This window comes from Xyrauchen texanus, chromosome 23 (assembly GCF_025860055.1).
Source record: "Xyrauchen texanus isolate HMW12.3.18 chromosome 23, RBS_HiC_50CHRs, whole genome shotgun sequence".
In the NCBI taxonomy this organism is placed as follows: domain Eukaryota; kingdom Metazoa; phylum Chordata; class Actinopteri; order Cypriniformes; family Catostomidae; genus Xyrauchen; species Xyrauchen texanus.
This window is the reverse complement of record NC_068298.1, coordinates 34,336,111-34,349,418: the sequence shown is the minus strand read 5'-3', so window position 1 is coordinate 34,349,418 and position 13,308 is coordinate 34,336,111. Positions and strand designations below refer to the sequence as shown.

Genomic DNA, 13,308 nt, shown 5'->3' with positions numbered 1-13,308 from the left:
AGGCATCAGCTATTGGCAATATCTCCGTCTATCGATGACCCCTGATATCATCGTCTATCGGCACAACCCTAGTTGGGGTTAGGTTGTAGTGTTTTACAACAAATAATTAGTTTTTGTAATTGTATAGTATGTAAATGTAAAACAGTATCTGTAAAATAAAGTGCTTTCAAGACTGTATATCTTGAAAAAATGACTAAAATTGTCTTTTTGTGGTAACATCTCAATTAACTACCTTTGACAATATCAATGTTATATAACATTACTGATTCAACCTAAACACACTAGATTTCACCAACAAACCTAATTTAAAGGGTTAGATCAAGTAAAAGTAGATACTTAATGTAACAATTACAGTTTACCATTTATTACAGTGTTAGTCCTTGAACTGGTCACCATTTCTGTTTGTTTTTTTTATCACTATTTAGATCTTCCTGTGGAGCATAACATTAGTTATTATAAGTTAACATGAACTAACAATGAACAAAACATTTACAGCATTTATTAATCTTAGTTAATGTTAATTTCAACATTTTTAAAATATAAATGTGTATGTGTTAACATTAGTTAATGCACTATGAACTAACATGAACTAACACGTGTGACACTTGTATTTTAATAAACTAATATTAACAAAGATTAATAAATGCTGTAAAAATATATATAATATTGGTAATTGTCTGTCCATGATACCTAATGTTAACATATGGAAACTTATTGTAAAGTGTTCCCACAATCTTTTTGTTAAAGGACACATATTAAATGTAGTTTCTCAATTCATTTGAGGTATAAAAAAATACTGAACATAAAATAATTAAAAAAGTGGGAAGAATGTTGTTTCAAGACTTGTTATTCAAGATTATAACGAATTATTGCTAGTCAGGAAATTCCTGAAATTGCTTAAATTTTCATGTCAACTATCCATATAACAAAATATTTTTTGCAGTGTTGCATTCAAACTAACAATAGTGCAGATTTCAAAAGAAAAATCTGCACATATAGCAAACAACACATAGATGATACAGAAGCAACAAAACTGTAAACATCCCACTCCACGAGGACATTGGTGTGCCAGATAAGTTACAGTTAACCTTCTGTTGGAGGCTTGTGTGTAGCTGAGGGTGAGACTGTAACAACAGAACCGAGAGGGAAGGTGATTGTGGTTCTGTGGCTTTCTATTTGCAGGCCTGACTGTGTAGCTGCTGTAGTTAGAGTTGAAACAGATAGTGTGCATAAAAAACAAGAGGTCTACAGCACAAACAGCGACTGTTGTGTTTCCCTTCAATCCTCCCGCAGTCGGCCACTCAAAGTCATTGTGGCATTTTTATTACAGCTACGATAAAAGCACGTTCATGCATCGGTTGTGGTCATAGATGGTTATTTTATGGAAAACTTTAAGGTTCATGTTGAAATTATCAAACATGTGCTGTGACCTAGAGGTTGGCACACATGCTCAAAACACATCAAGCTGTGGTGCTCTTGTGGGTTTTATTAATCCAGCCCCACTCTTACCATCAATACAATGGCAAAAGGCACAAAAATGCATTTCAGGGTCCGGGCTAAAATGCACGAATGGTCGTTTTGAACATTGCACATTTACTTCTAGTTGATGAGGGGTGCTCTGGGTAAAAATGACTCAGTTGACTCATAGGTTAATGAGAGATGACCATTCTAGAATCGCTATGGGAACTTTACGCTTAACATCGTCATGGCGACTGGCCTTATTTCACCTGCATCTGTCACTGTTTTTATCAGAATTCCAATCTCTCTCTCTCTCTCTCTCTCTCTCTCTCTCTCTGTCTCTCTCTGGCTTGTGTTTTTAAACTCAGAAAGAGGGGTTGTTGGAGGGAGACCCCCTTTTGAGAGACCGGAGACACTGAATTATTGAAACAGGCCGCCTGCATCTGCACCCCACCTTGATCATCCATATTTTACACACATTTACACAAACACCCATGTACCTACAATAAAGTTAAAGTATGTCTTGTTTTTCTATGTTAAAATACATTCTTAAACATAACTTAAACATTCGTAGGTAATTTCCCTTGAAATGTTTTAACGTTCTGGGTCAGTGGCACTATGAAAACTTCCCTCTGTTTGTTTTAACAGCATATATTGACTCATCCAATGGTGTGAGTTTGGGGCAGGACTACTGTATCTGTTTTGTGACCAATGGCAGAAGGGGTGAGTGTTTAAGGAAACCTGTTTCAAAACAGTCATCATTTTTGCATTGTGGTTCCGCTAGTACCGAGGAAATTACATATGTCACCTTTAAGGACATGTCTTGCCATTGTATCAAAATAACATGAAACACTTTAACAATATTTGTCAAATATATGATTCCAAAGGATTTCATATGATTATAAAATGTTGCTATTGAGGGAGAAAAGCATTTAAGAAATTACTGAAACATATTAAACAGTTGTATCACTACTCTTACTGTAATATTCCACTATTAACCAGGCAAAGACTTCCTATCCTGTGTGCATTCTGACATACATGTACAGAGTGGGCCTATAATGTCTTTAATACACTCATACATAAAATCTGCCTCTTTAACACCCTTCACTTCTGCCTCTGACTCATCTCCACTTCCAGGAGCTCATCATTTTTTTCAATTTCACCCAGGCTGCCCAGTAATGTCCTTCTTTTATTGCAAATCTATACTCTTAATCTGGCCAGCACCGATGGGCTCGCAGCTCGATCAATAGAACGTGATTGCTGGGAAGAGTCCAGAGAGGCTGATAACCAAAAACCAGCCGCCACCCCCACAGGGTTAAGCTATGAAACACACATGCACACATGTGGACAAAACACACAAGCACAAGCTCTTAAACAAAGGGTTCATCTTAGACACACAAGCTTGTTTGTTCCATACATGTAGACACAACCCTAACCTACATGGACAAAGAATCAAACAAAGTGCTAAATTCTGGCAAACAATCACATAAAAACAAATAAAAACAGGGTTAACTCCTGATCAGCTCACACAAAATCAAAAATAGCATAAATATAGATATATTGATATGTATAGCACTTTTAGTACCTTGTGAAATCAAAATGTGCATTTTGAGGTCTTTCGTTGGTAAGCTTTTAGACCATCCATATGCCCGTGCATGCCTTAAAGTTAACACAATTATCTTTAAGCAGAATTTACAGTCTTACTCTTCCAGGAAATCTAACCAAAATACTGATGATGCACTCACAGGTGTATCCAAATGTTTGTCAAATAAATATGATCTCTAAAATGAAAGTGTCCCTCCAAGCAATCCTATGATGTAAAAAAAGGCGATTTACTATTTTTAAAAAAGGGATGACCCCTTCAATATGTACCGCCTCTTCTTCCTTCCTTATTTTAATGTGATAAAGAAAACTATGCCCATCATTGATTTTATGAGGTCTGGACACACTAACAATATTTCTACAAAATAGCTTTGACCTTATGTCTACAAGTCTACACAGTACAGGACTGTCATGTAAACTTGCTGATGAAAAGATCTTCGGAGAGGTTCTTGTGAAATTAAACATAGATGAAAGGTCAGGAAGGTCACACGGAAATTGACATTAGAGCTTATCTCTTCCCTCTTTTCCATGCCATGTTCTTCAAGCATTACTAAACATAGAGAGCATATAAGAGCTAAAGAACCGCTATGATCATGTTCAAGACTGGATAGGTGGAGGCAAAAGCAGGTAATTACACCAAGTAATTCGTTTTTTTAGATGTGTGTTTGATTATGAAACTCTGAACAGTTACCCTCCGGGAATGGATTTGAATAGCATTGCCCTATGGTCTAGTCTAGTAGACTTGAATATGAGACTCACACCAAATGTCCATTAAGTGTATCGTTTGGGAAAGGGCCTGTGAAGCAGCAAAATGAATGAAATCGACTCTGCCATCATAATTACTTTTTTCCAAGTGAACCTCTGTTTTAATTGTTGTTTAGTGTCTCAATTTGTGGTAAACATCGTGATCAATGGAGCAAAATTAATTAGCCCAAACTAACAGAGACGTAGGCATGAAAATTATGAAAACTCCTCAGAATGCCACCAGCTCTAGCTGTGTTCAAGGCATCTTTGTCAATGCAATCATGTGCATGTGTGTGAGGTGTTGTGATGCACGGAGCCACACACCCATGCACAGCAGGTCTTGATTTACACAGCAGATCTGTGCCTGAAACAAAGGTAGGGACTGTGGAGGGGAGGATAAATAGCCGTCATTAAGTCTTTTACAGTGATGGGTGCTACAGCTGATTTGCATGGTGGGTCAGCGGCCGTCCCCCGTGCCAAAATGATTTATTTGTTGGTTTAAGGAGCTCAGGGCAGCACTCCTATAAATACTGCCCATCTTAATAGGGCGCTAAAATGCAGTCGTATGGACCAGTCTGTCTTAAATCAGAGGCATCCTCTGTCACCCGTAAACACTTTTGAATGGGTTTTGGTCAGCGTAATGAGGGGTTCAGATGTGGCTGGCACACTTGCATGTATATATATATATATATATATATATATATATATATATATATATATATATATATACACACACACACAAACACACACACACTAGACATCAGTGATTCAGCCACTACATAGCACCATTCATTGCGACTACTCCCAAGGGAAACATTTAAGATGGCAATATCAGCCTCATTGTAGAGAGATGAAAAATGCGAACATTCTTTCGCACACTTTTGTCATATTTTGTGGTGCTTATGATGGTTCTCGCCCTGTCGGTTGTTAGTAACTTGGTATTATTGGTAGTTTGTTGGTCGGTATGGCCAATTAAATGGGTGCAGGGTTTTGTCATTTACTGAGCAGCTAAATAATGGTACATTCCATAAATGACACGGAGAGCATAAAAGGTGACATCATCTCTGCAGGTTTGGACCTTACACCAATCAGATGCACTCCATGGCAGCTAGAGGTGAGAAGATTTGGTGTGTGGATGAGTGTGTGTGTATGCGCATTTGTAAGTGTGTTGAGAAAGAGGGAGGGTCACTGATTTCCGGCTCCTTTCACTTCTGTCCGCTGGATATGCTCCAAGGCCAGTCTAATGAGCCAACATGGATTTAGTAATGACCCCTGAGCCCTAGGAGGACACTCATGCTGCTGTCCTGTTTGGAAGTGCACACTATCTCACACAATCATATCCACTCCATTCCAGTCATTAAAAAAGCTCCCTACAGACACTTTTAGAGGGCAGAACCCCAGTCAACAGGGTTAATAGATTGAGAGATGGTATTCAACAGAATTCAGAGTTATAAAACCAGAATATGTGTAACAGTTATGTGGAATAAATTCCCTAAAAGGAATTCTTAGATTGTTTGCTAACTGCATTTATAATGTCTCAATTAGGATGGTTCTTTCACACTTTAAGCTGTTACCATCCCATCTACACATGAACCCGCATGAGATCAATCTGAAACAGACAGGCAGATAGATAGATAGATAGATAGATAGATAGATAGATAGATAGATAGATAGATAGATAGATAGATAGATAGATAGATAGATGGATGGATGGATGGATGGATGGATGGATGGATGGATGGATGGATGGATGGATGGATGGATGGATGGATGGATGGATGGATGTGGTGTGTTGGGTGTATAGCATCTTTCCATTTCTTCAGAATGGGAGAAAGATAAAAGATGTTCTTACCTGTCGATGATGACAGGATCGGATGGTGTCTCATTTCGGTTCCCACAGCTCTTCTTGTCACAACACCGGCTGAAAGAACAGAAGACATAGGTTAAATATCTATGTAATAATTTTATAATTTGGGGTTTACTCTTGTTTCAGAGATCACTAACTCTGACAACTTCAGTTGTCCAGTCTGATGTTCAATTAGATTTTTTAGGGGAGAATTTACTTGATTTGGAAATTAACAAAACCGTATTGTTAGCAGTCTGAATGGCAGAGGAATTATGTTTGTGTTCACGAAAGAAGTAATTGGTTTATTTTGTGCTAAGAAGATATTTCTCTGCGCTCTTCTTTAAGAGATAGGGATGGTGCTATGTGGTGACCAGCAAGTCTTGCACAAGCTGGTGCCTGCCTGACAGGTCACCCACTTTCTCCTCTCACCCGGTGCTCCAGCTGGGCTGGGCCCCTGCCAAGGTCACTCAGCCAGCCTCTGACAGTTTGGACAGCACCCAGAGAAGTCATGGTGCAGCAGCTCTCTCCCAAATGCTCTTCTCCAACACTGTCATCACCTCTGCCCTTGCCTGTGCCCTCGCCCCAGGCTGGCACCTCATCTGTTGGCATTTGGTTCCCCTAAATACATCCCACCTAGCCCATTCAGCCCTCACCAACTAAACTGGTAAGGCTACTGGTTTCCAATTAATTTATTCTCATTAGAGAAATATTGTGGCAGTAACTACTCCTATGCATCTTTCTCTGCATAGTTTGATGAAATGATAGAGTAGATGCTGAAACAAACAAAAAAAAAGAATTATCCTCGATTAAGATTAGCTAAGTAATAACTTCAAATCACATTGTATGGATTTTTCAGACTGCTAAGAACCCTGATATATTCATCCTACTTGCTTCATGCTGTCATGCATTAGATTGCCATTTGACAAATAATCCTCACTTAGAGCCACTGAATGCAAAATGATCTGACTTTATGAATCATTTATCACATAGTTTGATCTTTAAGAACTCGAAAAAACATAAACTGCGTGTTGTTTTTTCCTGTTCTTTGTGTGTGTGACTGTTACCATAGAGTGTGCCACCGTAATGTATTCCCCCAGCTACTTGGAACCATTAGCAAAGTTCCAGGAGACCAATTAGCATTGGAAACCCAGTGTTGAGGCTGTGGTGACAACCTCCTCAAACTGCAAAAGAAGTGTTATAAACAAACTTAACCCCAGGAGCACACCCCAGTCCGGAGGGAGCCTGAGGCCCCGGTTCACAAAAACAAACCTTGGCGGAGTGTCCGTAATGTGGCCTTAATGGCATTCCCTCCAGAGTCTGTGCAGGCTAGCCCTGGCTTGGCTAATGACTGTGGGCCTGAACCAGGATAACAAATGTGGCTCCAACCTCAAGCCCCTGAATTGAGCACAGGGCAAGCTGTGCTGTTGTCTAGAGGCACCAACTCTGGTCGCTTTTGAGTGATTAGTCATAGATTGAGGAACAGATACTTTAAGAGTTACGGCCCTCGATTGCCCACCAGATAGACCTTCAGTATTCTGAAGTAGATTCAGTTAAAAGCAAGAAAGGTGGGTTTATCAGGACAAGGCCGCTATATCAGAGGGGGGCTTGTAAAAAAAACAGCCTTCAAAGCCTCCCCTGGGAACCTTAAGACTAACATCATATAGAGTAGAACATGCTGAATAAGTAAGATAAGACATGAAACGAAAGAGAGGGAGGTAGAGAAGGATGTCAATAGAGGCCATATTTTCAAAGGGCAAGTGTTGTAATTACCCAGCCTAGCATAGAGAGGCTATAGTCAGGGGTAATGATATGCACCGAGCTGCCTTACTGTAGAGTGAAAGCCCATGGCAGACATTTTCAAAGCAGCATCCTCATCCAGACTGGCAGCAGAGCAGGCAGACAGAGACCGGTCTGTGCCCACATGCACTGCGTGCCATAATTTTTTCGATGCACCATGCCAGCTGACTGCTGAGCTGACTCATTTGGAGGCTCCAGAGTGCCAGATCTAAGTCATTGGGAGGACCAGTAAGGACCTTGAATGTCTGAAGGCTGACCATGACCAATTCCTTTCTCTTTTAAAGAGCACACTATAGACACTGACCTGTTGAAAACACTAGCACTGCTGGTCACCAACATGTTTAATTTCATCCATTCATGTGGGAGATACCTTTATCTAAAGCGACTTACAGTGCCAAGGTATAAATTCCCTGGAAATATAACCATGCTCTGCCAGTTGAGCTATCGGAACATATAATTTGGATGCTGGTGTCCCCAACAGGCTTCTAAACCACCTTCACCAGCTAGGCTTCTTAGGTTAACCAGCTTCACAAGAAAGACCATGCTTGTTGACCAGCATTTTCTGCTGGCGAATGGCATTGATATGCTGATCCACTAGTTAGAACAGCACCAAACCAGCAATGATCCCATTGCCTTAATAGACCAGTGGTCATCAGTATGTGTTTTTCAATGACCATTCTTTATTTTACTTTAGGTCCACTCCAATATTTAATATTTGGTTACATCCTTGATTGTGATCATGATGTTCATGTAGCAATATTCTAACTCCATTTATATTCCAATCAAGCTGTCAAAGTTAACTGCTAAGATAATTTACTACCCAAAGAAATTAATCTCTAAGGCAACTGCTATTTATTCAAACTGAATGGGACCACAGGACACTCATCCTCACGTCTGGGACAAAAACATCAAGTTTGCCATGAACAGCTGCTGTGCTTTCGAAAATGCTCAGTCTGTTGATGGGTGTTGCAGGTGAGGCAGACTCCATCAGGGCCCTGATAAAGAGTTCTATCACCTGGGAGTGAGAGACTGGGGAAATATCTCTCATCTCTCTCTCATTAGCGAATGGAAACACACCATTCATCAAGGGAGGCAGTTAATAATCACACTCAATCACATAATGACCAACTCAAACTGAGCCATCATTATGAAATGGAACCTGAACCAAAATCATCTCAAAGAAACCCTGGTTGCTTGAGGGAGAAAATAGAACAGAGTACCCAGCATTCAGTGATCTGTAGTATAAAGAAGGTGAGTTCATTAGGAGTGATGTCCACTTTACATGGCGAAGCATTTATGAGATTTATGTAGCACTGGTGACTGCCAGATGGAATTACTTCAGTGATTAACATAATTAGCAAAGTCCATCTTAATGATTCGGAATGTGTTGAAATTCCCATCAACACTTTAATGACAGGCCTTCCATAATAATTGACTCTGTCTGCTCTTGGCAAATCTCTGTTACACAAAGCAAAGAGTGTTGGCTGAGGAAGCCCAATAATTTCCCCTTGTTGCATTATTAACTCTGGGTCCCGCATGTGGTACCCCCTCCCTTTTTTACCCAGGAAACCAACATATGAGTACCCTGAACTTCCTAGATGCCCCAATCCTAGATCTCCCACTGGTCCATACCTCTCATGGCCATCAGGGAAAACTTCATGGACAAGACACCTCTGCCCAGACCCCCAGTCATGCAAGCCCATTGTGAAGCCATAATTACACTGCATTAAGGTCAGTTTAATGAGAAAAGCCCTGTAGGACTTCACAGTGGAGAGGGAAGAAATTTGTAGGCCCAGCTATGCAACCCTATGGTATAATCATGAGCTGGACTCCCAAACCATATGTTAATATTCTTTTAAAGTCTACAGCGATGGTGAACCATGACCAGTAATATGAGGCGTAATACATTTTTACATTAAATAATAGAAAAAGGAATTAATAAGGCATTAAAAGATGTTTTTAAAAATGTAGCTTTCATGTTACGCTATGTTCGGAATGCTGGTGCTTCATTTCAATTTCAACAGAGCAGTGCTTGTTCTGAAGTGTTGTATACAGTTTACATGCATACTGTGTGTATATATGTGTGTGTGTGTGTGTGTGTGTGTGTGTGTGTGTGTGTGTGTGTGTGTGTGTGTGTGTGTGTGTGTGTGTGTGTGTACAGTATACATGTATACTGTATACAGCATAGGACATGACTTTTAAACATTTGGAATTTGAAAAACTTGAAAAAGTTTTTAATTGCTAAGCAATTTTTAAATTAAAATTGTTAAAGATTACGATGTTTTGTCTTTGGAATAACATGTACTAATATATTTTTCACAATAAGACCAAGAACATTTATAAAAAATAATAATAAATAAGGTCAATTTTGATTTCATGTGGACTTGAGAAGTATATATGTTGTAACTCATTAAAATGGACTGACCTGCACATGATCTCATGGGTGAGAAGAACACGACACATCTCGGGATTTTTGTCTTGGCCTTCATAAAGGATTGGCTATAAGACAGAGAGAGAAACAAAGGCAGAGATAGCAAATGGTGTTATATAAAAATACAAAAAAGTAATGCAGTGTATCTATGAAAATGCAAAGATCAATATGTGTATAATAGGGCTGAAGTTTGAGACTTGGCTGACCCCTCCTTTAGCTCACATTGAAAGCAGTGATTGCTCAAGATAATTGTTCAGGATGTTGGCACCTGGTCATTAGTCATATTTTTGGTTTGGAGCATGCTGACAACTTTAACATATGCTAAAAGCTAAATCTGGTCATCAGCGGCTGGACAAATATATGCAATGATCCGAGGGGGATCCAGACTCTGCTGGGGCTCATGTGGAGTAACAATCTTTACGTTCTCCCCATCAGCATCCAACCCTGTGCAGCCAGATGGCCAGCCAGGCCCCAAAAGAGAGGCCCCCTCCCAGGCATCCATCATCGGGCTGTCATGCCTGGCCTGAATGACGGATGATCAGTGCATATCAAGGAAGTTAAAGGACTCACTCCCCACTTCCAACCAGGCTCCCCATCCCCAACCATCACCAGCAAAGATGAATCCATCATAATGCAAGCACACAAACACACACACATGGAACACACAGTGCAATCCACCTCAAAATACCCTTCATCTTACTCGCCTCTGGCCAGTCGGCCAGACAGGGTTGACCCAATGCCCTGGAGAACAATACTTTTAGGATAACGACCACTTCTACATTATTGATCTTTCTGTAGGCTGCCTATGAAGGTCTTTACCTCTTCATCACCATTCTCCAATTTTGCTGAAGGGGGAGGGGATTTCGAAAAGTCGGGGGTAGGAAGGGAGTGGGTCGATATTTATATATCATTTTTGATTCACATTGCTGGCGCCAAAGTAGTCTGGCCTCACCCCACATCTTCATGCATGTCTGACTCCAGCAATATGGAATAGTGTTACAACTCTTCCACGAACTCCAGAAGTAAAAATTCTCCCAGTCTTTACTGCTACTCTAATTAAAGGGATAGTTAATCAAAAAAATTTACATCATTCATAAATGTACATGTTTTTGATGAACTATCCTGTTAATCTGTCTCACCTCACAGTATATACATTTTCAGAATAAAATTATTTCAAAATTAATTTTGAGTAAACGTGCTGATTTGGGCCAATTACACCAGGCACTGTAACTCAATGAAGATCCTCCTTTTTTGCATTCATCACTCTCAATTAGAGTGGAAAAAAAGGTCTCCTTCAATCAATATTTGCAGCTTTGCTGTTGATGCACATATGTAAAGACTACGTGTGAGTGTGTTGTGGGGGGGGGGGGGGGGGTTACGGGCGCGCTCAGCTACAGCCCTTTTGTCGTTGGGAGGATTATTGTCTCCAGTGTGTCGGCTCTGCATCTACTACATTAAGGCCTATTGATTGGTCTCTGGGGTTGATGCTTTGTCAAGGAACTGGTTGCCCTATTGCCTGACATGCAGTAACAGTGGGACCTGCTGGGCTGGAGAAAGGATGGGAATAGTGGAGGGATTGAACTCTGGTCCATTTCATGATGGAATGCAGAACGTAGGTGCCAAATTAAGTTCAGCATGAGAGAAGCATCTCAAATCACTCTTTTAGATGGGATTGAAGTCCAGCCTATGTCCTTTGCAATGCAGAAGAGGAACTCTCTAAGTGAACAAATAATATCTAATACAATAATATTTTGATGTTGCAATTATGATCAGATGACCCTGCTTAATAAAAATGTACAAAAATATAGCTGGCATCCCATCTTGGTAAAAATAGTTAGGCTGGTCTATTGTGATGGTTTTAGAGGGGTTTTGGGCACTTGTCAGGTAGTTAAGCTGGGAGACCAGCTGGCTGACCAGTTAAACCAGCTAAACACTGGCAAATCCAGACTTTGAAGCCAGCTATTTAGCTGAAGACCAGCTTGGCCAGACTGGTTAAAGCTGATGTTTATTATTATTATTATTATTTAAATGATTATTGAGAGCATTATTACAAGTTTAAACTCAAAATGATTTATGTAAATTAGTACTCACCTGTTTAGTCATGGAGTCTATTAACCGAACAAACAGATCCTGTTCTGTCCTGATGCCTGCGGATTTAAATGGAATATACACATATTAGCAAAAAACATGTATCTCTTTGAGTATAGTAGAACAGCAGCAACAATAACAACAAAAAATGCTTTGCATAAATTACAATCAGCTCAGTTCTACCCTAAATGAAAATATCGTGCCGTATTTCAACACAAACACTAGTAATATAGTGGGTTAAAATTAAAAGCCTCTTTGAGCAAATATAGCAAAGAGCCACCCAAAATACAAAGCCTAATTCTTTGCAAAAGTCAACATAAAGAGACTCATTTCTTATGGAAAGTCTTGGAAATTAATTTGTTTTATTATGCTTTTCCCTACAGTGCATTTATGCGCATTCTGTTATGCTTGTCGTGCTGACTGAGCTATTCTGCTAACGCCTCTTAGCAAAAACAAACTCGTCTCAGCTCCGGAGTTTTTCTATTATTTATGATCTTCCTGCTTTAAAGTGCGAGAGCTCTCTTTTCTGCTGCCCTGCTGCCTCTGTGCCATAGGACAACAGAGAATTCACATACAACAGACAAATCAAATAGCATTCATCACTACCTGTTAGCATTATGCTGAGGAGAATAGGGCGAATTTGAAGGGGATTATTTGTACTTGTATATTTGTACATCGCTATATTATCACTATTTTTGTTCAGCTGTCCCATATTGTATCAATTTGTGCAGCAATATACATGTATAATGTAACATTGTTTATTAATGTTGTTATTGAAAGTTCATTTGAAGTGTTATCATGATAACAGTTTAGGCTTGTAAACTGATCTTAGTGTAATTAGTGTAAAAATAAGCAATGTGCTTAATAACTTTGGTATTATTTTGCATAATATTACACTGTGTCCTAACACTATTTTAATCACTTGAAAGGTGTTATTTTAACAAAACTGCAGCACCAAAGAATATTGACAAGTGTAACATTACTAGCTGTTTTATAAGCATTACATTTATGCATTTAGCAAACTCTAAATGCATAAATCCAAAGCAAACCAATTGAACCAATGGCCTAGTGTTGAACCAGTTAGGAACAGCTTGATACAGCTAGCCTGTATGTGCCTTACTAAGAACTGTAAACTCAAATGAGGCCCTGTTTAACATATCTGAGTGGGTGAGTAACGTGGAATGACATTAGACATGAGCGTAAACTGTGAAAGGGTGGCAAATGTGTTCAACAGCATGAACTCCTCTCAGGATAAACAGATGGAACTCTCAAATACTCTTCCAGATGTGATGAGACATGTGGCATGATTGTGGTTACATATCATTTACAGTTGGCCTCACTC

At 39.6% G+C, this 13,308-nt stretch overlaps 1 protein-coding gene across 4 annotated transcripts in view; it reads right to left on the bottom strand.

The window, feature by feature from the left end:
- Positions 1–13,308, bottom strand: part of LOC127617193 (transcription factor COE3-like) — a 125,608-nt gene that overhangs the window by 95,068 nt on the left and 17,232 nt on the right. For all 4 annotated transcript variants that reach the window (XM_052089120.1, XM_052089118.1, XM_052089121.1 and 1 more), the window contains exons 4-6: positions 11,970–12,025; positions 9,873–9,946; positions 5,657–5,725 (exon numbers count right to left, since the gene is read on the bottom strand). In XM_052089120.1, the coding sequence (XP_051945080.1) occupies positions 5,657–5,725; positions 9,873–9,946; positions 11,970–12,025 (199 nt within the window). The remainder of the gene's footprint in view (positions 1–5,656; positions 5,726–9,872; positions 9,947–11,969; positions 12,026–13,308) is intronic.